The sequence below is a fragment of the Schistocerca serialis genome, chromosome 6, assembly GCF_023864345.2.
Source record: "Schistocerca serialis cubense isolate TAMUIC-IGC-003099 chromosome 6, iqSchSeri2.2, whole genome shotgun sequence".
NCBI lineage: Eukaryota > Metazoa > Arthropoda > Insecta > Orthoptera > Acrididae > Schistocerca > Schistocerca serialis.
The window spans coordinates 531,154,606-531,182,506 of record NC_064643.1 but is presented as its reverse complement, the minus strand read 5'-3'; the positions used below and the strand labels follow the sequence as shown (position 1 = coordinate 531,182,506).

Below are 27,901 nucleotides of genomic sequence, written 5' to 3'. Positions count from 1 at the left end.
ACCTTACTCCTTTGACAGCTCTATTTTAGTACTGTTGAACATAATTCCAAAAAGATTTCATAGCCTTTGAAAGTGTGAACCTCTAGTCTTTGAAATAATGTAAAATTTCAGTGACTGCTGAGTTTATTTCTGCACTACAGTTATAAAGGACTTTATCGACACGTTTGGACACTTTCTTTATGCAGCTATCAATGGGGATTTTGCCTTCCAGCAGAGAAATTGATATATTCATTAATCTTATTACATGTGAGCTCTGACACTTGTATTCAAAAAGTAGCACATAACATATGTTGATAGTATACTCGTATTAAAGAAAAAAGACATACAACTTTCTGTATCTACTGTTAATTCTTACACAATTAGATAATACAAGTATATATTGTTCAAAGATTATTTAACAATATCACTTAATTTACGTAACAGTTGTGTACCGTTTATAAATTTTCGTCAATAATATTGGAGCTATTCTTGTTTAATGAGGTGAAGCATCATTAAAAGTATAGTGACTTCCATGTTCAATTTTTAAATATAACCTTTATCACAACTGCTATATTTTCGAGTTCTGGGCAATGACCCAAAGGTGCTTGTTTGTTAATTATCACCTAGTCACATTATCCCATGTTGCATAGTCTGTTCTTGCTGGAGCGAAGATAGAGTGACATCATCAAGTACCACGCACATAAAGTTGAGCAACCAGTAAATATACAAGACGACTACCCATGCTTTTATACCTTGTCAATGACTACACATCAATGAAGGAGCTTCTCCCCATAGATGAAGTCTAAAATCCATTTGAAACTCAACAACATGCATATTTTAGATCAAGAAGAAGAAAAATCGATTACTTATCTGTGATGCATACGACTCCTGACAGAGTAATGTCTTTATTTTCAATGGCGTATCTTGAACTGTACATACGGTTTACCCACGTCTCCCCTCATGCAAATGTGTCAGCTCAAGTCTAGACATTCTTGATGACCTAGTATAATCCCTCATCTGGTCGTATTAGCAAATTATCTCAACCTAAAACGCTGAAAGATCCACTCAACATCTCTAGGATAAATATCTTCTTAAACAGCAAGGAGCTGAACAACTTAAATGACTAGATCCAGTTTCCGAATTGTCTCACAATATTGGAATTCAGAGATTTCTCGTAGCTGTTTTAAAACTCACATCAATGGCCAGTAGATCTGAGTAACATTGCAAATTTCCTTACGTTTACAAGGCATTATTTACAAGCACACTGTAATGTAGCATATTATTATTATTATTTTCTTTTCTCTCTCGTTCTTTTCATTTTATACATGTGAGATATACACATAAAATGATAATAATTTTGTGCCATAGGCAATATTGGCATACAAAAAACAAAAAAACAAAAAATCAAGTAGAGATATGCTCTTCATTTTTTAATGTCTTTATATTCAGCTGTCCGTCTCTATAACTGGTGGTGGGAGGAGGTGTGACGAGTTCCGCAGAGTTGGTGTTGTTGAAGGGATGCGTATTCCAGTTGTACATTGAAGGGGTGTTATGGAAGGTGGGCCGGATAGCAAGGTTTACTCGTTCATTCACGACGCCCGTCCCCGTCTGTTCATCATTCCGCAACGCGCTGAGAGTCCTGCTTCAGGAGGATCGAGGCAGACAGGAGTAGTTTGCGTGAGCAGAGGAGGGGTCATCCGGAACCAGTATTGTCATGCCAGGCTCTGTGCACGATGGCGGTAGCAGGAAAGAGAAGTACGTTAATTTAGATGTTGAATGTATGTGTTGAATATTGAGGGTCTCTTGATATTGATGCCAGTTGTTCACTCAGGATATGTGTACCTTCCAATTTTTTTTTTAATTACCCTTCCAAGATTTATTTTTTTGATTATTTAAGCAGCAATTATTAATCAGTTTCCATTATGTATTACATTATATACCCCCCGCCACTATTCAATGGCGACCGTTCAAAGGACGGCGCCAAACGGAATATGAAAAGACCTTTCAATTGTTGAGATAAATTTTTTTTAAGATAAATGATCCATTTTATCGTTACAAGAAACTAATGAGGCCTTTGTTGCATTTGTTACATGTCCGTGAGATTGGAACTATTAACACCTTGAAGGAGCAAATTAAAATTAAATACTGCCTACAAACGAGACGTGCCGAGAATGTGGATTTCAGCGGTTAAGGCAGGAAGCTGCTACGCTGAATGCTTATATGGCCACGCTTGCCGCCGTCTCTCTCGCAGTAAGTAATCTCTTTTCCTTCTAATTAATATCCTTTACGAAAAGTGCATTTCCATAGGAAAGACGAAAATTTAAGTAAAACTAACATTAAAGTGCAAAATAATCTACATCTACATGGATAATCTGCAAATCACATGCAAGTGCCTGGCAGAGGGTTCATCAAACCACCTTCACAGTTCTCCATTATTCCAGGAGGAGGAGGAGGAGCTTAGTGTTTAACGTCCCGTCGACAACGAGGTCATTAGAGACGGAGCGCAAGCTCGGGTGAGGGAAGGATGGGGAAGGAAATCGGCCGTGCCCTTTCAAAGGAACCATCCCGGCATTTGCCTGAAGCGATTTAGGGAAATCACGGAAAACCTAAATCAGGATGGCCGGAGACGGGATTGAACCGTCGTCCTCCCGAATGCGAGTCCAGTGTGCTAACCACTGCGCCACCACGCTCGGTCTATTATTCCAAACTCGTATAGCGCGCAGAAAGAACGAACACCTATATCTTTCCGTACGAGCTCTGATTTCCCTTATTTTATCGTGGTGATCGTTTCTCCCTATGTAGGTCGGTGTCAACAAAATATTTTCGCGTTCGGAGGAGAAAGTTGGTGATTGGAATTTCGTGAGAAGATTCCGTCGCAACGAAAAACGCCTTTCTTTTAATGATGTCCAGCCCAAATTCTATATTATTTCTGTGAGACTCTCTCCCATACTTCGCGATAATACAAAACGCGCTGCCCTTCTTTGAACTTTTTCGATGTACTCCGTCAGTCCTATCTGGTAAGGATCCCACACCGCGCAGCAGTATTCTAAAAGAGGACGGACAAGCGTAGTGTAGGCAGTCTCCTTAGTAGATCTGTTACATTTTCTAAGTGTCCTGCCAATAAAACGCAGTCTTTGGTTAGCTTTCCCCACGTTTTCTATGTGTTCCTTCAAATTGAAGTTGTTTGTAATACCTAGGTATTTAGTTGAATTTACGGCCTTTAGATCAGACGAATTTATCGTGTAGCCGAAGTTTAACGGATTTCTATTAGTAATCATGTGGATGACATCACAAGTTTCGTTATTTGGAGTCAACTGCCAATTTTCGCACTATTCAGATATCTTTTCCAAATCATTTTGCAATTTGTTTTGATCTTCTGATGACTTTATTAGTCGATAAACGACAGCGATATCTACAAACAACCTAAGACGGCTGCTCAGATTGTTTCCAAAATCGTTTATATAGATAAGGAACAGCAAAGGGCCTACAACACTACCTTGGGGAACGCCAGAATCGCTTCTGGTTTTCTTGATGACTTTCCGTCAATTACTACGAACTGTGACCTCTCTGACAGGAAATCACAAATCCAGTCACATAACTGAGACGATATTCCATAGGCAAGCAATTTCACTACAAGGCGCTTGTGTGGTACAGTGTCAAAAGTCTTCCTGAAATCCAGAAATACGGAATTGATCTGAAATCCCTTATCAATAGTACTCAACACTTCATGTGAATAAAGAGCTAGTTGTGTTTCACAAGAACGATGTTTTCTACATCCATGTTGACTGTGAGTCAATAGACAGTTTTCTTCGAGGTAATTCATTATGTTCGAACACAATATATGTTCCAAAATCCTGCTGCATATCGACGTTAACGATATGGGCCTGTAATTAAGTGGATTACTCGTACTACCTTTCTTGAATGTTGGTGTGACGACTTGCTTTTATTAAGTGATTTAAGTTGCTTCACTATTCCGAGGATATTTACTTCTACGTTACTCATGTTGGCAGCTGTTCTCGATTCGAATTCCGGAATATTTACTTCGTCTTCTTTTGTGAAGGCATTTCGAAAGGCTGTGTTTAGTAATTCTGCTTTAGCAGCACTGTCTTCGATAGTATCTCCATTGCTATCACGCAGAGAAGGCATTGTTGTTCCTCGCCACTAACATACTTCACACACGATCAGAACCTCTTTGGATTTTCTGCTAGGTTTCGAGACAAAGTTTCGTTGTGGAAACTGTTATAAGCATCTCGCGTTGAAGTCCGCGCTAAATTTCGAGCTTCTGTAATACATCACCAATCTCTGGGATTTTGCTTCTGTTTTAATTTGGCTTGTTTGTTTCGCTGTTTCTGTAACAGTGTTCTAACCCATTTTGTGTACCAATGAGGATCAGCTCCGTCGTTTGTTAATTTATTTGGTATAAATCTCTCAATTGCTGCCGATACTATTTCTTTGAATCCAAGCCAAATCCGGTCTACACTTGCATTATTAATTTGGAATGAGTGGAGATTGTCTCTCAGGAAGGCGTCAAGTGAATTTTTATTTGCTTTCAGTCTCGCTACGACAACCCTGTGTTCAGTAATCCCTGTATCGGTTTTGATGCTCGTTATAAACTCAGGATTATTTGTTGCTAAGAGGTCAAGTGTGTTTTCACAACCGTTTACTATTCACATCGGCTCATGAACTAAGTGCTCGAAATAATTTTCAGAGAATGCGTTTAGCACAATTTCGGATGATATTTTTTGCGTACCTCCGGAAATAAACATGTATTTTCGCCACCATATCGAGCGTAAATTAAAGTCACCACCAACTACAATCATATGAGTCGGGTACGTTTTTGAAATCAGACTCAAGTTTTCTTTGCACCTTTCAGCACCTGTTTCATCTGAAAATCCAATTATTATTATTTTCCGGTTGCCAACAATGACCTCTGCCCATACTAACTTACAGGAAGTATCTACTTCAATTTCACGACAAGTTAGACTACTTCTAACAGCAACAAACACGCCACCGCCAACCGTGTTTAGCCTATCCTTTCGGAACACCGTTAGGTTCTTCGCAAAAAATTCGGCTGAGCTTATATCCGGCTTTAGCCAACTCTCAGTGCCTATAACGATTTGAGCATCAGTGCTTTCTATTAGCGCTTGGAGCTCTGGTACTTTCCCAAACCATTCATTCAAATTCTGTAAGACTGTATCAGAGAATATCAGGCTCATTAATGAATACGCACATAAATCTGCTTTAATTGAAAAGTACCGATACAAACAAAATTTCATGTTTAAATTTTTTTTTCTTTTCATAATTTTGTCAAACACTGTTCACAATGGAGTCAAATGAATTGGCTATTGTTGAAAACTCATTACAAAATGCAATATGCTAAGATGTCGGAAATCCGAGCTTGGGAACAGTTGAAAGTAACGCGCAAACTCGTGAACTGGCCACAGGTTGGCGTCCCACTATTAAAAAATGATTACACTGGTAATATAACTAATCATGATGTCAATTTTACGACCATCGATATGACAATTTCTTAGTTCTCACGGGGAAACATTTTTTCAAATAGTGAAACTGAAGCGCGCGACAGCGAAAATGCGTTTGATTATTTGCTCACGACGTCGCGAAGGGAAGAACAGGAAACAGTTCATAGAAGCAATGTAAATACTGGCGAGATATACATTTTGGCACAACTCATGCAACTAACAACACGACTGGTTACACAGCAGTTCACAAGACATCAGGAAAATATAGAGCATCGGCTTACACAGCAAAATCAGGCATTCTACGATTTCAAGAACAATATTGGTCAACAGTTCAGTGAGGTGAGCACTGAGTTATCTGACGAACTATTCGGGAAGTTGACAGGGCTAGGTAAACAACCAAAACAAGAAGTATTTGCCGACATATCCCGTAGTATAAATACGTTAACGGAAAACTACTGGCGTTCCAAAACAACATATGACAGAACGCAAACCTAGGCTTTTAGAGAAGTTAGATACCTTCACTGGTTACCCACAATACGGGGCTAGCCCATCGAATGAAAATAGCGAAGGTTGCACAATGCAACAACACTTGCTGGCAGTTGCACCTGTCGAGCAAGCATAGTTTCCATGCGCTACCACACAAGTAAACATAAACAAGCCTGTCATTGGTAGCGCGTCCACCCCCGGTAGCTGAGTGGTCAGCGCGACAGGCTGTCAATGCCAAGGGCCGGGGTTCGATTCCCGGCTGGGTCGGAGATTTTCTCCGCTCAGCGACTGGGTTTTGTGTAGTCCTAATCATCATCATTTCATCCCTATCGACGCTCAAGTCGCCGAAGTGGCGTCAAATCAAAAGACTTGCACCTGCCGAACGGTCTACCCCGACGGGAGGCCCCTATCACACGACATTTACATTTACTGACAGCGCGGCGTGCTTGTCATAATTACTTGCAGATGAGGGATTACTTAGACGTCGACAATTCCCGATATTTACTCCTGAAGGGAAAAGAACACACCCTGTAGTCTTTATCAGAGCATCTCGAAATGTTTTACCTCTTACCTGGACCGAAGCCCACTAAATTAGATTTTTTGTTGGATACACACAGGGCGACGATCCGCTATGGGCTGCGGACATGGCAGAACGTTGCCACTACTAAGAACAGTTTGAGAGAGCCTTTCTGGATAAATATTGGTCTGAGACCGTACAAGAGAAGTTTAGACGTGGAGTATTCAACCCAGCTCCATTCAATAGCAAACATGGAAGCTAAAGGAGCTATTTTGAAAAATATTTGGATATAACCAGATACTGGACGGTATCTCAGGTAGGCGCGCTGATAATTTTAAAGAGCCATCTACCTGCCCACATTAGGGGCAAACTCATTACCATCCCGGAACACAACATCGAATACTCTCTATCTGTACTGGACTCAATAGATTTGATATACGAAGAGAGACCAGTGCAGCCCAAGCCTGTTAGAACGCAGATAGTGCCACAGGGATTTATGGACCAACATCTGAACAATGGACTAGTAGTACAACACGGATGGCAACCTTACTCCACACAGACCTATGGTGATGTTAACGGTAATCACAACGACAATGGCAAAAGCCGTAAATTCGAGACATATATAAAAGAAACGGGCGTAAATTTAACAAAAACAACTACAATGGGAAGTAGCGTATGCCCGGCCTGTAGAACATCTACGGACACAAGCTACCGGCAAAAATCAGCTGATCGCTTGGCAAACACAAAACAATACCATACAACCGAATAAGCCACAGACAGTGGAATTCGGCCGGCACAGTAACACACATACGCTGAATAACGCGCAGAACCAAGGAGAATTTCAGTCGAGAGCACCTCAGGACACTAGTTGGCGTAATCAAACACCAACAGTCCACATAGAGGAAGTTACGCCTAACCCAGAGACGCATACAACCGCAACGCCGGAAAACTGGACCGCTCATGGTAGGCTCCCTTTTTGTGACCTAGGAGGGGAGTGGGGCACGAGCTTGATCGACACTTGCTTTATCAGATACGATCAAGGTAGGTATACATTCTAAGTTTTGTACCGTCTCTAATGACCTCGTTGTCGACGGGACGTTAAACAACACTAACCTAACCTAAGTTTTGTATATGTATGATAAGATTAGATTTAGTATGCTGGAAAACCACAGTCCAGAATTTATGTTGTTAGTTCATAACGAAAATTTTTGTTTATGTTTTTTCTTGTACTCCAAATGTGGAAATGATAAGGTAAGTGGATGTAACAAGGCAGAATTTTACTTTTATGTGACTAGATACGATGATTCTTTAAAGCCAACGCTTCGCCTTGCACGCAGCCCAGTTACAAATGAATAAACGAACTTGTCAAACGCACGGTAGCGCGATGGACTACACAACTCACAGCGACATTAATGGTAATAGAGCCACGCAGTGCATGCGCATTGCGGTGAAGGCCAGTCAACCAACCGTAAGCTCGTGCGCGCCAGACGACACAGTGGAAAGTGCTGGAGCACCCAAAACCCTATGAGCTATAGCACCAGCAGTTTTGAAAGCCTGTTGCATAAGAAGGGAAACAGAACATTAATGGAGACTCTATACTACAACTTCGACTGCTTACACAATACACACAAACAGAGATAAACTAAGGGATTATATACATGGAAAGGGATCCTAAACTACGAAATATTTACTAAAGTCATGCTACTATGTACATTATATCTACATAGCTACAAATTTAAGTATTGAAAGCACACGTACTAATCATAATTAAGGGACCAGAAAACTCTTGCTGCAGGTAAACAAGCGAGTACAATAAACGTGGCAAACTGACTAAGAGGTCGCACCAAGCTTATAATACACTTTATCTTTCAGATTTACGAGGTAAGTAGAGACGCACATATGACATTAAACGAATTTGTGATAGCATGACGGCACACTGAAGTAAATGAATACATGGTTGAATTTAGGAAAGAGGTATTGTGACCATCGAGCCACTGTGCACTTATCTATGAAACTTTAGTTTTAAGTTAGTATTAAGTTTTTGTCTTCAAGGGAACGATGCATCGACACGTTCTAAAGTGAAGAAAGATAAATGCTTGTCGAATGTTAGATACCATATAAACATAAGAAAGGACTGCACCGCAAGTAAATAATGTTGTAAGTTTATGATATGTATGAATGTGATAGCTTGAAAATATGTGTAGAATACAGCTGCAGTACGTTGCGTATCACGATGCTTAACTAAGGTGGAGCACTACTAAATAATCAAGGGGTCCAACACCTGATTGTTATTGTTGTCGTCTTCAGTCCTAAGACTAGTTTCATGCAGCTCTCCATGCTACTCTATCCTCTGCAAGCTCCTTCATCTCCCAGTACCTACTGCAGCCTACATCCTTCTGAATCTGCTTAGTGTATTCATCTCTTGGTCTCTCTCTACGATTTTTACCCTCACGCTGCCCTCCAATACTAAATTGGTGATCCCTTGATGCCTCAGAACATGTCCTACCAACCGATCCCTTCTTCTAGTCAAGTTGTGCCACAAACTCCTCTTCTCCCCAATTCTATTCAGTACCTCCTCATTAGTTATGTGATCTACCCATCTAATCTTCAGCATTCTTCTGTAACACCACATTTCGAAAGTTTCTATTCTCTTCTTGTCTAGACTATTTATCGTCCATGTTTCACTTCCATACATGGCTAAACTTCATACAAATACTTTCAGAAACGATTTCCTGACACTTAAATCTATACTCGACGTTAACAAATTCCTCTTCTTCAGAACGCTTTCCTTGCCATTGCCAGTCTACATTTGATATCCTCTCTACTTCGACCATCATCAGTTATTTTGCTCCCTAAATAGCAAAACTCCTTTACTACTTTAAGTGTCTCATTTCCTAATCTAATTCCCTCAGCATCACCCGACTTAATTCGACTACATTCCATTATCCTCGTTTTGCTTTTGTTGATGTTCATCTTGTATCCTGCTTTCAAGACACTGTCCATTCCGTTCAACTGCTCTTCCAAGTCCTTTGCTGTCTCTGACCGAATTACAATGTCATCGGCGAACCTCAAAGTTTTCATTTCTTCTCCATGGATTTTAAAACCTACTCCAAATTTTTCTTTTGTATCCTTTACTGCTTGCTGAATATACAGATTGAATAACATTGGGTAGAGGCTACAACCCTGTCTCACTCCCTTCCCAACCACTGCTTCCCTTTCATGCCCCTCGACTCTTATAACTGCCATCAGATTTCTGTACAAATTGTAAATAGCCTTTCGCTCCCTGTATTTTACCCCTGCCACCTTTAAAATTTGAAAGAGAGTATTCCAATTAACATTGTCAAAAGCTTTCTCTAAGTCTACAAATGCTAGAAACGTAGGTTTGCCTTTCCTTAATCTTTCTTCTAAGATAAGTCGTAGGGTCAGTATTGCCTCACGTGTTCCAACATTTCTACGGAATCCAAACTGATCTTCCCCAAGGTCGGCTTCTACAAGTTTTTCGATCCGTCTGTAAAGAATTCGCGTTAGTATTTTGCAGCTGTGACTTATTAAACTGATAGTTCGGTAATTTTCACATCTGTCAACACCTGCTTTCTTTGGGATTCGAATCATTATATTCTTCTTGAAGTCTGAGGGTATTTCGCCTGTCTCATACATCTTGCTCACCAGATGGTAGAGTTTTTTCAGGACTGGCTCTCCAAAGGCCGTCAATAGTTCTAATGGAATGTCGTCTACTCCCGGGGCCCTGTTTCGACTCAGGTCTTTCAGTGCTCTGTCAAACTCTTTACGCAGTATCGTATCTCCCATTTCATCTCCATCTACATCCTCTTCCATTTCCATAATATAGTACTCAAGTCATCGCCCTCGTATAGACCCTCTATATACTCCTTCCACCTTTCTGCTTTCCCTTCTTTGCTTACAACTGGGTTTCCATCTGAGCTCTTGATATTCATACAAGTGGCTCTCTTTTCTCCAAAGGTCTCTTTAATTTTCCTGTAGGCAGTATCTGTCTTACCCCTCATGAGATAAGCCTCTACATCCTTACATTTGTCCTCTATCCATGCCTGCTTAGCCATTTTGCACTTCCTGTCGATCTCATTTTTGAGACGTTTGCATTGCTTTTTTGCATTCTTCATTTACTGCATTTTTATATTTTCTCCTTTCTACAATTAAATTCGATATTTCTTCTGTTACCCAACGATTCCTACTAGCTCTCGTCTTTTTACCTATTTGATCCTCTGCTGCCTTCACTACTTCATCCCTCAGAGCTACCCATTCTTCTTCTACTGTATTTCTTTGCCCCATTCCTGTCAATTGTTCCCTTATGCTCTCCCCGAAACTTTGTACAACCTCTGGTTTAGTCAGTTTATCCACGTCCCATCTCCTTAAATTCCCAGTTTTTTGCAGTTTCTTCAGTTTTAATCTACAGTTCATAACCAATAGATTGTGGTCAGATCTGTACTGAAATTTTTATGCACGTTTGCCACTTACGTGAACACTATTTTATGCTCATTTTACGTAACATGTATTATTGATGATACAACTCTGTATACCTCAGCAAATGAAATGATTTTCCTTTATACAATGAACATAGCAAGTAAATATTGAGGTGCACTGTAAATACTGAATAAGTACTCGATACGATTGGAATCGTCAGGTTCGCGTTGTGTTTATCAACAATAAACTATTTTGTACTGGGGATCACAATTAAGTCTAGTAAGTCACGGCTGCAAAATACTAACGCGAATTCTTTACAGACGAATGGAAAAACTGGTAGAAGCGGACATCGGGGAAGATCAGTTTGGATTCCGTAGAAATGTTGGAACACGTGAGGCAATACTAACCTTACGACTTATCTTAGAAGAAAGATTAAGAAAAGGCAAACCTACGTTCCTAGCATTTGTAGACTTAGAGAAAGCTTTTGACAGTGTTAACTGGAATACTCTCTTTCAAATTCTGAAGGTGGCAAGGGTAAAATACAGGGAGCGAAAGGCTATTTACAATTTGTACAAAAACCAGATGGCAGTTATAAGAGTCGAGGGGCATGAAACGGAAGCAGCGGTTGGGAAAGGAGTGAGACAGGGTTGTAGCCTCTCCCCGATGTTATTCAATCTGTATATTGAGCAAGCAGTAAAGGAAACATCAGAAAAATTTGGAGTAGGTATTAAAATTCATGGAGAAGAAGTAAAAACTTTGAGGTTCGCCGATGACATTGTAATTCTGTCAGAGACAGCAAAGGACTTGAAAGAGCAGTTGAACGGAATGGACAGTGTCTTCAAAGGAGGATATAAGATGAACATCAACAAAAGCAAAACGAGGATAATGGAATGTAATCAAATTAAATCGGGTGATGCTGAGGGAATTAGATTAGGAAATGAGACACTTAAAGTAGTAAAGGAGTTTTGCTATTTAGGGAGTAAAATAACTGATGATGGTCGAAGTGGAGAGGATATAAAATGTAGACTGGCAATGTCAAGGAAATCGTTTCTGAAGAAGAGAAATTTGTTAACGTCGAGTATAGATTTAAGTGTCAGGAAGTCGTTTCTGAAAGTATTTGTATGGAGTGTAGCCATGTATGGAAGTGAAACATGGACGATAACTACACTCCTGGAAATTGAAATAAGAACACCGTGAATTCATTGTCCCAGGAAGGGGAAACTTTATTGACACATTCCTGGGGTCAGATACATCACATGATCACACTGACAGAACCACAGGCACATAGACACAGGCAACAGAGCATGCACAATGTCGGCACTAGTACAGTGTATATCCACCTTTCGCAGCAATGCAGGCTGCTATTCTCCCATGGAGACGATCGTAGAGATGCTGGATGTAGTCCTGTGGAACGGCTTGCCATGCCATTTCCACCTGGCGCCTCAGTTGGACCAGCGTTCGTGCTGGACGTGCAGACCGCGTGAGACGACGCTTCATCCAGTCCCAAACATGCTCGATGGGGGACAGATCCGGAGATCTTGCTGGCCAGGGTAGTTGACTTACACATTCTAGAGCACGTTGAGTGGCACGGGATACATGCGGACGTGCATTGTCCTTTTGGAACAGCAAGTTCCCTTGCCGGTCTAGCAATGGTAGAACGATGGGTTCGATGACGGTTTGGATGTACCGTGCACTATTCAGTGTCCCCTCGACGATCACCAGTGGTGTACGGCCAGTGTAGGAGATCGCTCCCCACACCATGATGCCGGGTGTTGGCCCTGTGTGCCTCGGTCGTATGCAGCCCTGATTGTGGCGCTCACCTGCACGGCGCCAAACACGTATACGACCATCATTGGCACCAAGGCAGAAGCGACTCTCATTGCTGAAGACGACACGTCTCCATTCGTCCCTCCATTCACGCCTGTCGCGACACTACTGGAGGCGGGCTGCACGATGTTGGGGCGTGAGCGGAAGACGGCCTAACGGTGTCCGGGACCGTAGCCCAGCTTCATGGAGACGGTTGCGAATGGTCCTCGCCGATACCTCAGGAGCAACAGTGTCCCTAATTTGCTGGGAAGTGGCGGTGCGGTCCCCTACGGCACTGCGTAGGATCCTACGGTCTTGGCGTGCATCCGTGCGTCGCTGCGGTCCGGTCCCAGGTCGACGGGCACGTGCACCTTCCGCCGACCACTGGCGACAACATCGATGTACTGTGGAGACCTCACGCCCCACGTGTTGAGCAATTCGGCGGTACGTCCACCCGGCCTCCCGCATGCCCACTATACGCCCTCGCTCAAAGTCCGTCAACTGCACATACGGTTCACGTCCACGCTGTCGCGGCATGCTACCAGTGTTAAAGACTGCGATGGAGCTCCGTATGCCACGGCAAACTGGCTGACACTGACGGCGGCGGTGCACAAATGCTGCGCAGCTAGCGCCATTCGACGGCCAACACCGCGTTTCCTGGTGTGTCCGCTGTGCCGTGCGTGTGATCATTGCTTGTACAGCCCTCTCGCAGTGTCCGGAGCAAGTATGGTGGGTCTGACACACCGGTGTCAATGTGTTCTTTTTTCCATTTCAAGGAGTGTAGTTTGGACAAGAAGAGAATAGAAGCCTTCGAAATGTGGTGCTACAGAAGAATGCTGAAGATAATGTGGGTAGATCACGTAACTAATGAGGAGGTATTGAATAGGATTGGGGAGAAGAGAAGTTTGTGGCACAGCTTGACTAGAAGAAGGGATCGGTTGGTAGGACACGTTTTGAGGCATCAAGGGATCACAAATTTAGCATTGGAGGGCAGCGTGGAGGGTAAAAATCGTAGAGGGAGACCAAGAGATGAATACACTAAGCAGATTCAGAAGGATTTAGGTTGCAGTAGGTACTGGGAGATGAAGAAGCTTGCACAGGATAGAGTAGCATGGAGAGCTGCATCAAACCAGTCTCAGGACTGAAGACGACAACAACAACAACAACAACAACGAGGCGTAACTGAGCACATAAATGTCTTTCCGTGAAATTTCCTCAACCCTTTAATATGTAGATCCTTCATGGAGAGTGCTAGAGAGGCGAAGTCACGCGTAGTTATTTAAGCAGCGAGTAGAATCTGTTTAGTGACTATTGTTTACTTTTTTAAATCTTTGAAATTAATAAATATACTCCGACAAGAAGTCACTGTGAATTGGAATGAAATGTATGTCAATTGATGCCATAAAGGAAAAACGAAACTATTATTGTATGAATGTTATGTAAAGAGTGTAAAACCAAACGCGAGCAAAAAGTATGCTCATATAATTGAAATTGAACAATGTAACGAAATTATAATTTAACAAACTGTACTAAACAAAATGACAGACTGTAATGTATATAAGCAACGATAGTGACATGTCAGCAAATGAATAGGATAAGTTTAGTTTTGTAGTTGCATTTTTATTCTTTTTTTGTCTTGTGTGTAGTATGTGGAAAGGACACTACAGAAATTTTGCGTAATGCAATGGTATCAAAGACGCTCACAAATAAAGCGAAAAACATACGAAACCTGCCTGCAAAGTGTTAAGTGTGCGCGTGAGAAACTAAAAAATAATAATACTTCGTGTAACATGAATTTTCTGTGCTCGACAATGTCGTAGAAGCGACAACAAACTTACCTTGTCGGCGGATGTCGGGTGTACGGCTGGTATCCCCACTGAATAAGTGCGACGGGATGAAATACATTCCTCGGGCCGCTGATACGGTAACCAGTCGTCACCGCATCGAAGATTTCACAGAGGACCACGCCGCTGAACCTGAGGTTCACGAATTTGTGCAGTGAAGACTATGTGGACGCACGACACGGGCACTCTGTATTAAACACGTGGAAGTGAACAGGGACGGTAACGGACGTCAAGCTTCGCGCGCATGCTTCGCAAGCTAAACATTGGGCAGATATTGACTGCCAACAATGGGATTATGCGCTTACAGCAAGCACTTTGTTATGAAGGAAAACTTATGTATGTATGTGTTAAGGGAGCTGACATCCCTATATAAAATGGTAACCATATAGGATAACTCAAACGGGCGAAAAATAAAGGCTATGCCCATATCGGTCAGAGTTATCAACCCATAAAAAGATAAATAAGCTCAGATACTGTGCACCTCTGTATGACGTCAATGCACAGTGGGGGGGGGGGGGGGCAATTGAAATGTATCATATTATTATTTTTCTCTTTTCTCCCTCGTTCTTTTATTTTTATACGTATAAGATAGCTCTTCAATTTTTTAGTTTCTTTACATTAAGCTGTTCGTCTCTATAACTGGTGGCGGGTGGACGTGTGACAAGTTCCGCTGAGTTGGTGTTGTTGAAGAGATGTGTATTCCAGTTGTACATTGAAGGGGTGTTATGGAAGGTGGGCCGGATGGCAAGGTTTACTCGTTCGTTCACGACGACCGTCCCCGTCTGTTCATCATTCCGCGACGGGCCGAGAGTCCTGCATCAGGAGGATCGAGGAAGACAGGAGTAGTTTGCGTGAGCAGAGGAGAGGCGAGCCGTGCGGTTAAAGGCGCTGCAGTCTGGAACCGCAAGACCGCTACGGTCGCAGGTTCGAATCCTGTCTCGGGGATGGATGTTTGTGATGTCCTTAGGTTAGTTAGGTTTAACTAGTTCTAAGTTCTAGGGGACTAATGACCTCAGCAGTTGAGTCCCATAGTGCTCAGAGCCATTTGAACCATTTTGAGGAGAGGCGATCCGGAACCAGTATTGTCATGCCAGGCTCTGTGCACGATGGCGGTAGCAGGAAAGAGAAGTACGTAAATTTAGATGTTGAATGTATGTGTTGAATATTGAGGGTCTGTTGATATTGATGCCTGTTGGAGTTCGCTCAGGATAAGCGCACCTTCCAATTTTTTCTCTTTTTTAATTATTCTTCGAAGATTTCTTTTTTTGATTATTTAAACAGCAATTATTAATCAGTTTCCTTTACATATTACACTTTATTCCCCCCGCCACTACTCAATACCATGTAGAAGCATGACTTTTTTCATCGTCTCCAAGGTGAAAGAAACAATAAATAGAAGTATCCTAGGACCAGCTGACGGTTGAACTCCGAACCTTTAAGTCTAACAATTCCCCGTTTAACTAATGAACCACACAACTGGAGGATATCCTTAAAAAAAAAGAATTCTTTTGAGAATGGTAACTTACAGAAGCTAATTAGTAATACATTCCTACACATTACACGTGGCTCTCCGGTAACGGCTCTGAAATTACTTGAAACCAATTCAAATAAATCTGTTTTGTGGGAGCTGATGAGCCGCGAAGACTTATTTAAAAACTAAAGCATTGTTGAAGCCATTTCCTCAAATACTTTTTATACAGAGAACACGCTGTTATGAAACTTTCTGACAAATTACATTTTGTGTGAGATAAGAAAGTAATAGGAGTACTTGTTTACTAGTTATGTAATTGAACCGGGGAAAATGGATCACTGGACCATTAACTATCTAAGGTTCTCTAATTCCCCCATCAGTACCCACTGCCTGGAGTCTTCATCCGCCCGCGCTTACTAGTTAAGCGCTCTCCTGAAAGTTCCCATTCCAGCGTCCTGGGTTTGAGTCCTACACTGATTTTCTTCCAGTTTCCTGGATGATGCGAGTTCACAGTTAAAATGATGGACAGGCTGCAATCTCTCTTCGTCTACATTTTTCGGCCGTCTTTATTTCAGCAGTTTACCTTGCTACGATCGCACATAGGTAGGCGATTGATAACATAGAGAACACCCTTCGTTGCGAAATGTGATCTTGTTGCCAAAATCGAAAACATCACTCTTCACTTGTTGAAGTTGCTCAAACCTACGTGGAAAAACGTTGCTTCGAAAGGATAACAGTACATACCATTTTACTTCGTGTACTGACTTAGCAAGTAACACACTTCCCGACGATGCCTAGTCCCAACCATGTTTTCGTTAGCAATTACACTACTGGCCATTAAAATTGCTACACCACGAAGATGACGTGCTACAGACGCGAAATTTAACAGACAGGAAGAAGATGCTGTGATATCCAAATGATTAGCTTTTCACAGCATTCACACAAGGTTGGCGCCGGTGGCGACACTCACAACGTGCTGACATGAGGAAAGTTTCCAACCGATTTCTCATACACGGAACAGTAGTGTGTAAAAGTAGGATGAAGCAAACAGCTTGGTGGAATGACACAGTCAAGGCAGCCTGTAAAAGGAAAAAGAAGGCATATCATAAATGGCTACATACTAGAACTCAGGTAGACAGAGAAAGTTATGTTGAAGAAATAAACAAAGCCAAACAGATAATTGCAGCATCCAAGAAGAAATCTTGGGAAGACTTTGGAATCAGGTTGGAGACTATGGGTCAAGGATGCCTTGGGCAGATGGAGGAAATATTTTGAAGAGTTGAATGTAGGTGAAAACACGATCAGTAATGTTTCAGATTTCGAGGTAGAATGGGATAGGAATGATGATGGAAATAGGATCACATTTTAGGAAGTGGAAAAAATGGTCAATAGATTGCAGTGCAATAAAGCGGCTGGGGTGGATGAAATTAAGTCGGAACTCATCGAATACAGTGGAATGTCAGGTCTTAAATGGCTACACAGGATAACTGAAATGGCCTGGGAGTCGGGACAGGTTCCATCAGACTGGACAAAAGCAGTAATCACTCCAATCTTTAGACATGGAAACAGAAAAGATTGTAACAACTACAGAGGTATCTCTTTAATCAGCGTTGTGGGCAAAATCTTCTCAGGTATTGTTGAAAGGAAAGTGCGAGTATTAGTTGAGGACCAATTGGATGAAAATCAGTGTGGGTTTAGGCCTCTTAGAGGTTGTCAGGACCAGATCTTTAGCTTACGGCAAATAATGGAGATGTGTTATGAGTGGAACAGGGAATTGTATCTACGCTTTATAGATCTAGAAAAGGCATATGACAAGGTTCCTAGGAGGAAGTTATTGTCTGTTCTACGAGATTATGGAATAGGAGGCAAACTTTTGCAAGCAATTAAAGGTCTTTACATGGATAATCAGGTAGCAGTTAGAGTTGACGGTAAATTGAGTTCATGGTTCAGAGTAGTTTCAGGGGTTAGACAAGGCTGCAACCTGTCTCCACTGTTGTTCACATTATTTATGGATTATATGTTGAAAACAATAGACTGTCTGGGTGAGATTAAGATATGTGAACACAAAATAAGCAATCTTTCATATGCGGATGACTTAGTTGTGATGGCAGATTCGATTGAAAGTTTGCAAAGTAATATTTCAGAGCTAGATCAGAAACGAAAGGACTACGGTATGAAGATTAGCATCTCCAAAACGAAAGCAATGTCAGTGGGAAAGAAATATAAACGGATTGAGTGCCAAATAGGAGGAACAAAGTTAGAACAGGTGGACGGTTTCAAGTACTTAGGATGCATATTCTCACAGGATGGCGACATCGTGAAAGAACTGGAAGCGAGGTGTAGCAAAGCTAATGCAGTGAGCGTTCAGCTACGATCTACTCTCTTCTGCAAGAAGGAAGTCAGTACCAAGACTAAGTTATCTGTGCACCGTTCAATCTTTCGACCAACTTTGTTGTATGGGAGCGAAAGCTGGGTGGATTCATGTTACCTTATCTACAAGGTTGAGGTTACGGATATGAAAGTAGCTAGGATGGTAGCAGGTACTAGTAGATTAGGAACAATGGCAGGAGGGTGTCCACAATGAGGAAATCAAAGAAAAACTGGGAATGGACTCTATAGATGTAGCAGTCAGGGCGAACAGGCTTAGATGGTGGGGTCATGTTACACGCATGGGAGAAGCAAGGTTACCCAAGAGACTCATGGGTTCAGCAGTAGAGGGTAGGAGGAGTCGGGGTAGACCAAGGAGAAGGTACCTGGATTCGGTTAAGAATGATTTTGAAGTAATAGGCTTAACATCAGAAGAGGCACCAATGTTAGCACTGAATAGGGGATCATGGAGGAATTTTATAAGGGGGGCTATGCTCCAGACTGAACACTGAAAGGCATAATCAGTCTTAAATGATGATGATGATAATGATGATGAAACAGCAGTTGACCGGCGTTGCCTGATGAAACGTTGTTGTGATGCCTCGTGTAAGGAGGAGAAATGCGTACCATCAAGTTTCCCACTTCCATAAAGGTCGGATTGTAGCCTATCGCGATTGCGGTTAATCGTATCGCGACAATGCTGCTCGCGTTGGTGGAGATCCAATGACTGTTAGCAGAATATGGAATCGGTGAGTTCAGGAGGGTAATACGGCACGCCGTGCTGGATCCCAACGGCCTCGTATCACTACCAGTCGACATGACAGGCATCTTATCCGCATGGCTGTAACGGATCGTGCAGCCACGTCTCGATCCCTGAGTCAACAGATGGGGACGATTGCAAGACAACAACCATCTACACGAACAGTTCGACGACGTTTGCAGCAGCATGGACTATCAGCTCGGAGACCATGGCTGCGGTTACCCTTGACTCTACATCACAGACAGAAGCGCCTGCGATGGTGTACTCAACGACGAACCTGGGTGCACGAATGGCAAAACGTCATTTTTTCGGATGAATCCAGGTTCTGTTTACAGTATCATGATGGTCGCATCCGTGTCTGGCGACATCGCGGTGAATGCACATTGGAAGCGTGTATTCGTCATCGCCATACTGGCGTATCACCCGGCGTGATGGTATGGGGTGCCATTGGTTACACGTCTCGGTCACCTCTTGTTCGCATTGACGGCTCTCTGAACTGTGGACGCTACATTTCAGATGTGTTACGACCCGTGGCTCTACCCTTCATTCGATCCCTGCGGAACCCTACATTTCGGCAGGATAATGCACGACCGCATGTTGCAGGTCCTGTACGGGCCTTTCTGGATACAGAAAATGTTCGACTGCTGCCCCGGCCAGCACATTCTCCAGATCTCTCACCAATTGAACACGTCTGATCAATGGTGGTCGAGCAACTGGCTCGTCGCAATACGCCAGTCACTACTATTGATGAACTGTTGTATCGTGTTGAAGCTGCATGGGCAGCTGTACCTGTACACGTCATCCAAGCTCTGTTTGACTCAATGCCCAGGCGTATCAAGGCCGTTAGTACGGCCCGAGGTGGTTGTTTTGGATACTGATTTCTCAGTATCTATGCACTCAAATTGCGTTAAAACGCAATCACATGTCAGTTCTAGTATAATATATTTGTCCAATGAATACCCGTTTATCATCTGCATTTCTCCTTGGTGTAGCAATTTTAATGGTCAGTAGTGTACATCTACTACATCTACATCTGCATGGATACTCTGCAAATCACATTTAAGTGCCTGGCAGATGGTTCATCGAACCACCTTCACAGTTCTCTATTGTTCCAATCTCGTATAGCGTGCGGAAAGAATGAACACCTATATCTTCCCGTACGAGTTCTGATTTCCCTTATTTTATCGCGCTGATCGTTCCTCCCTATGTAGGTCGGTGTTAACAAAATATTTTCACATTCGGAGGAGAAAGTTAGTGATTGGATTTCGAGAGAAGATTCCGTCGCAACGAAAAACGCCTTTCTTTTAATGATGTCCAGCCCAAATCCTGAATCATTTCTGTGACACTCTTTCCCATATTTCGCGATAATACATTTCTTTGAACTTTTTCGATGTACTCCATCAGTCCTATCTGGTAATTATCCCACACATCGCAGCAGTATTATTCTAAAAGAGGACGGACAAGTGTAGTGTAGGCAGTCTCCGTAGTAGGTCTGTTACATTTTCTAAGTGTCCTGCCAATAAAACGCAGTCTTTGGTTAGCCTTCCCCATAACATTTTCTATGTGTTCCTTCCAATTTACGTTGTTCGTAACTGTAATACCTAGGTATTTAGTTGAATTTACGGCTTTTAGATTAGACTGATTTATCGTGTAACCGAAGTTTAACGAGTTCCTTTTAGTACTCATGTGGATGACATCACACCTTTCGTTATTCAGTTTATTCCAATTTCATACTGAAGTTTTCCATTGCTGTACTGCTTTTACAAACTAATTTTTCTCGCTATGAAAGCCTGCTGCAGCCTTTATAAGCCTTCAATTTAAAGTGTCTCGCCAACGGATGCTGCTGACTGAGAGTTACGATAGAGATTTTTCTATCGATTTCATGTCTTATTACGCGCACTCTCCGCGAATAAAGTAAATAATTACTCACTGTCGCCCGGCCAACATACGAAAAAAGTTCCAAATTCAAATTCCATCACATCCGCGAACTGTTCGTACACTTTTGGTGTGACCGTTCCGCGTGAAACCCTAAAAAGGACTCTGTCCTAGCATTCCTGCGCATTGTGACCTGCTGGAAAAAAGGGGCTCTCAGCTCCAAAAGTTCCGCAGAACCTGCGCTGCACAAGGGGTACAATTTACTAAATCACACCACTATTGATAGTAATACCCTTTGTAAGACGTCTTCCACACTAATTGTCTATCAGTAAAGCTAAGAGCTCAATTCTCACTGGCACTATTTTCTATTTATCGGTTTTCTTATTTTTATTTATTTTTTTAAACCATTTTCCACTGTTTCGGCAGCTAAACAAGCTCTTCATTATTTCTACCTTTTGATAAGTCATGGTTTTGGGTCTCAGAGACGTAATTTTCACCCCTCCCTTCTTTGCGGGTCACAGCTACAAACGAAACTGACAGCTGTTATAAAATTACGTAGCTCACGAAGATAATTTTCCTAGTAAAACAGATAAATGCAGTTGACAGTCATATTAGAGTTTTCTTGGCATTTCAGCTACGCATCTTTATTAGTTCAAACATTGTGCCCTACCTTGCATGAGGAATATTCCCACGACCTGCAGGAAATCGCTGTATGTTCCCTTGTCACCTCCTTCATTCTCGGCAGCTTTTCTGCACCTCCTCTGAATTCTGAGCACCACCCAAGTGGTGACTACCAAGGTCACGGTGCACAGCCAGAGGCAATTGTCGAAGGGTAGTAGAAAGTGGACCCATCTGAACTCTTGCTCCCTCGGTTCCTGAATGTACACGTTCAACCTGCGGACAGTAAGGCAGAAATACTAACTTCAGAAAAACGTCCATTTCCTAAGCTAACAACACTAACACACACTGTAAATCCCCCTCCTATCTCAATAGATTACGAGTGTTCTTGCAAAGTGATCAACACATTTTGAGCCCAGAAATTTACGCGCAAAGAGAGAGTGTGACTCAATGAAAACATGATCTGATCTTCTCACTAACGTTATGAGATTGTAAGCTCGTGGAAATCAAAATAAAAATGAGACAAAGCTACTCAGAAGTAACAACTCAATTTTGAATACGTGCGTGAAACACTTAATCCTATACCAGTCCAACTTTCAAGTGTTCACATTCGCATCTCTTAGGTCTCATTTGTGCAAGGATAAATGATTTTGTCGTCTGTTACCAACTTTGCCTAATAGCCCATAAACATTTAGTCACTTTGATGAATGAAATGACCCGAAATGACATTATCTCAGCAGCTAAAAATCTAGTAATAGTATCAGCTTCAACTTACTTTGTTTGAGGAAAATACTTCATGAAACAAATAATTTCAACGCGGAACGCATTGCAATGAGATCCTAAATTCAAATTTAAAAAAAAAAACTCTACCCCGTGAAAGTACATTTGTATCCTAACGTGGACGCAAATAAGCATATCTGAAATTGGTGATACAGTACCTGGAATAGGTGTGAGTTAAGGAATCTACAAAATCCAAATGCAAGTCGCCGAAGTGGCGTCAAATCGAAAGACTTGCACCCACCTAACATCCTACCCGACGGGAGACCCTAGTCACACGACATAAATGGTTTAAAATACTGAAATGAGATTTTGGCAAATGATAGCATGCAAAGGGGAGAATATTTTGCCATATAGTTATTACGAAAAATTTCATTATGTAACTACAGACATTTTCGATGAAACAGTATAATTTTCGAGGGCCACCTATAGCTAGTGAAACGAGAAATGCTATGGAGTTTAGAACAACGTAAGTGGAGATACTACACATTTATTTTGTAATGAAGATGTGCTTTTTCATAAGATGGTTCAAATGGCTCTGAGCACTATGGGACTTAACATCGATGGTCATCAGTCCCGTAGAACTTAGAACTACTTAAACCTAACTAACCTAAGGACAGCACACAACACCCAGCCATCACGAGGCTTTTTCATAAGAGACTGACCTTACTTTTCCTCAGTTCCTCACTTAATAAACTTAATAAACCACTGTTTCAAAATTCTCTCTCAACTGTGTCTACAAAAAATATTAGTGAGCTGAGATTGTGTTAACTCCGCTGCGTTTTGGCAAAAGAAGCAAATTTTAACATGGCAACAAGAGAAACGTGTAGGTTTTACTCAAAATTCGCCACTGATGCTGCTTCTCTGAAAGTTACGAATGGTCAACAAGTCAGGCGAAAATAAATCGCTGCATTTTCGAAACTAACCTCCTGCAGAGTTGACAGATCTTTTTGAATGATCACCACGCAAGCGTGGGCGTGGAGGGGAGCCACATAATATTTACAAAAAATGCGAGTGTAGGCTTCAGTTTAGAACGCACTGCCCCTCCAGGGCTCGGCGTTTCCCTTGCAGTGTCTTCCTGCAAGACCCACCTATACCACTCTCCCAATGTCTGCCCTGCCGTCTGCACATCTACCAACCACGGCATTCTGCACGGACTCTACCAGTGATTTCTGCCCGCAACCTCCATTTGATTAAATTTATTTGAAGTGCCAGTACTTTTCGCATGGCACCACCTATGCTATTACAAGACAGAGACATCTAGTGGTACACTGAGGCATTTCGATGAATGTAGTGCATTGTAGTAGCCACAGCATTCAAAGTAACAGTTGTCGTGGAGATTGTGCTACATGGTTCTAGAAGACTGGACGTGGTTTCTTTCTTATAGTGATCTTACTGAAGAGATCAATGACAGTGAAAGTAAGTAAATTTGAGTTTGTAGTACTGCTGTTATGAGTGGTTTCGAATGAAACCACTGGAGCAGTATGTACTTTAAATTTATTAAATTCTAGGCCCATTTCTGTTGCTTATTTAGGCCTATAATTTCTTTTAAGCATTATGACTTCTTGGAAGTTTCGACTTTTGTGATTGTATCAATGAAAAATACAAAACTTCTTTCAAATATATCTCACAGAATGATGGGTGGTTGAAAACTGTAAGTCCCAGTGGTTCAAAAGTGAAACGACAACTTTAAAATAATCGATTGTTCACTTTTCGCCAATTTCTTTTGTATTCGTAGCTTCCTATGCTAATTAACGTTAGGTTTCTGAAACATTTTAAAATTATATTCCAAAGTGAAACCTCTGCCTTAAAATAATATATTGTATACTTTCTGCCATTTTTTTCTTCTGTTCGTTGCTTACTATGATGATAAAGATCAATTTTGTGGAAAATTTTAACGTTAAAGTGTTTTACATTGCTGGAACTCTGAGGGTTAAGCCATCCTCACATGAGACGTGCTTCTCATCGCGACGTGGTGTCCTCTATGGTTGCTGTACGCTGTGAAACGACCTGCTGTAGCTCAAGGAACGCGCTCCTCATTATGATATACGAAGGCGGTTCAGAAAGTAATCTCCGATTGGTCACAGTGCGGGTTGTGGGGGGAGTAGCGACGCCATCTGTGCGTTCACGCACTCAACAGGTCAGTCGGCATCAAGCCGTGGTCGAGTGAACGTCGTACCTGCGCTAGTTTAGTTTTTATGACAGTTTGAAATGTGTGCTGCAATAGAAAACCCCGCCAAATGTGAAGTGCGTGCTGTCATAAGGTTTTTTACAGCCAAAGGATATTCTGCAGCAGCTATTCATCGTGAGCTTTGTGCCGTGTACGGACCAAGAGTTATGAGTGAAGGAGTTGTCCGTTTATTTAAAAGTGGACGAGAAAACGTTCATGATGAAGAGAGGAGTGGTAGACCATCATTGGTGACTGACGAACTCGTTCAGACAGTTGATGCAAAAGTTCGTGAAAATCGACGTTTCTCAATGTCGGAGTTGTCTACTGGTTTCCCACAGATTTCTAAGACTCTCTTGTACGAGATAGTGACAGCAAGATTGGGTTACCGTAAGTTCTGTGCACGATGGGTGCCCAAAATTCTTACCGACCACCACAAAACTCAAAGAATGGCCTCTGCATTAGACTTTCTGTCACGTTATGAGGACGAAGGAGAACCATTGTTAAACAGAATCGTGACCGGTGACGAAACCTGGATTAAGTACGTGAACCCTGAGACAAAAGAACAATCAAAGATGTGGGCACATTCAAATTCGCCTACCAAACCAAGAAAAGCCTCGCAAGATTTTTCTGCCAGAAAACTGATGGCAACGGTGTTTTGTGATGCCAAAGGGGTGTTATTGGTTGAATTCATGGAACGTGGTACGACCATTAATCAACACGTGTACTATGAAACAATAAAAAAGTTACGACGGGCTATACAGAACAAACGCCGTGGTATGCTGACTTCCGGTATCGTTTTTTTGCACGATAACTCCCATCCTCACTCTGCCCGCAGACAACGGCCCTTCTTAAGTCCTTCAAGTGGGACGTTATCAACCATCCACCTTACAGCCCAGACCTGGCGCCAAGTGATTATCACCTCTTCATGCATTTGAAGAAATGGCTCGGGTCACAGCGGTTTGATGACGACGAAGAGCTCAAAGATGCGGTCACAGGCTGGCTCCAGGCACAAGCGGGTGATTTTTATGCAGGAGGAATTTCAAAGCTTGTGAAGAGATACGATAAGTGCCTCAATCGCTATGGAGACTATGTAGAAAAATAGTGCAAAGATGTAGTTGTAAGATGTATATATTAAAATATTTTTATTTAACTTGATGTATTTTTTTAAATCAACCGGAGGTTACTTTCTGAACGGCCCTCGTATGATCTCAACACTCTCCAGTGGCAGTTTGACGCTGCATCTGGCATGTAAGTGTGATTGTATCTACAAATATCATTCTTTGATGTTTAACGACGACAAATTGTACCAGGACGACGCGCTTTTGATAGCTGATCATTGTCCTGTAGCACTGAAACGGTATACGTTTATAGCACGTAAATTATAACACTAAAAGCATCAAATACGTGAGGTCTTTAGCTACCTATATGTAGTTTCCTGTTATTTTATTATAACTAATAGTATCTAAAAGAAGCTTTTTTGAGAGCTCTTCGGTTTGTTGTTGCCCTGAAGCAGCTTACATTCATACCACGTAATAAATAAAATAAAATAAAAACATCAACTACGATATTTAACTCCAAAGAATATGGTGATCCCCAAGTTCTACTTGCGAAATGTGAACGATGTCGCTTTAATTTGTTTCATATTCGATGGATCATATACACGACAAGTTGTAATGACATCAAATGAGCCATTTTACACACAGACCACAAATTAAGAATGCAAGGCACACAAAAAGTATTGCCCAAAGGGCTGTTCATAAATGAAGCATTTATGTAAATTGGCACTGTTGATGAGACGAAGTTGACAGTGAACATACTGTTTAGTAAAGAGCACTAGACGTCTCTCGAGGAAGGACGACCACTGACCCTGAGAAGATGAGTGGCAGAGAAAAGTCGACGACGCGATGGCGCTCGGGCGTCATCATGACGAGGGCAGCAGCAACCTCGACGTGCCCTGAAAGCAGCCGCCCCACCAGGCCGTTCCAGGTGCCGTCGCGACTGCGGAAACCCCAGCCCGCACTCTCCTCGTACCGGTACCTGCCACACACAAACACTACATGTCACACCGTGAAGGCCCTTGGACGTCATCATGACGAAGGCGACGGCCACCTCGACGAGTCCCGACAGCAGCTGCCTCATCAGACCACACCAGATGCCACTGCGGTTGGAGAACGCGCAGCCCGTGTTCTTACCATACATGTACATTTTTGAAATTTGTGGTTAAGTTCCTAGGGGACCAAATTGCTGTACATTTTGGAAATTTGTGGTAAGTCCCTATCGGACCAAACTGCTGAGGTCATCGGTCCCTTGGCTTAAACACTACTTAATCTAACTTAAACTACACTCATGCTCATAAATTAAGGATAATGCTGACACATGGTGAAACAACGCTCTGGTGGGCGGTTTGTGGGTTTAAATCACCTCGGGGTACGACCAAGCGGTGCATTTGACATGCGGTCGTCGCACGGTGGCGCTGGCAGCAGTCCACATACGCAGAGGTGTGTTGGTGCATGTCAGAGTATGGTGCAGCGAGTAACTGTGCAGACGTTTTCAGACGTACTAATGGTGACTGTGTGTTTGAAAATGGTTCAGAGAACACACATTGATGACGTTGTGAGAGGTAGAACACTAGGGCGACTGGAGGCTGGTCAAACACAGCAGGTCATAGCACAGGCCCTTCATGTGCCACAAAGTGTGATCTCAAGATTATGGCAACGATTCCAGCAGACAGGAAACGTGTCCAGGCACTACAATTCAGGACGTCCACAGTGTACAACACCACCAGAAGACCGATATCTCACCATCAGTGCCCGCAGACGGCCACAGAGTACTGCAGGTAGTCTTGCTCGGGACCTTACTGCAGCCACCGGAACAGTTGTCTCCAAACACACAGTCTACAGACGATTGAACAGACATGGTTTACTCGCCCGGGGCCTTGCAAGGTGCATTCCACTGACCCCTGGTCACAGGAGAGCCCGTAAATCCTGGTGTCAAGAACACAGTACATGGTCATTGGAGCAGTGGTCCCAGGTTATGTTCACAGATGAGTCCAGGTACAGTCTGAACAGTGATTCTCGCTGGGTTTTCATCTGGTGTAAACCAGGAAACAGATACCAACCCTAAATGTTCTTGGTAGGGACCTGTATGGAGGTCGTGGTTTGATGGTGTGGGGTGGGATTATGATTGGTGCACGTCCACCCCTGCATGTCTTTGACAGTGGAACTGTAGCAGATCGGGTGTATCGGGACGTCATTTTGCACCAGTATGTCCGCCTTTTCAGGGGTGCAGTGGGTCCCACCTTCCTGCTGATGGGT

At 42.5% G+C, this 27,901-nt stretch overlaps 1 protein-coding gene across 1 annotated transcript in view; it reads right to left on the bottom strand.

Annotated features, from left to right (window-relative positions):
* The window catches only part of LOC126484967 (probable glutamate receptor), a 115,434-nt gene extending 88,642 nt beyond the window's left edge, over positions 1 to 26,792 (bottom strand). Inside the window, exons 1-3 of the mRNA XM_050108569.1 lie at positions 26,671 to 26,792; positions 26,454 to 26,624; positions 21,693 to 21,916 (exon numbers count right to left, since the gene is read on the bottom strand). Coding sequence (XP_049964526.1) covers positions 21,693 to 21,916; positions 26,454 to 26,624; positions 26,671 to 26,792 — 517 coding nt within the window. The remainder of the gene's footprint in view (positions 1 to 21,692; positions 21,917 to 26,453; positions 26,625 to 26,670) is intronic.
* Positions 26,793 to 27,901: the final 1,109 nt, after the last annotated feature.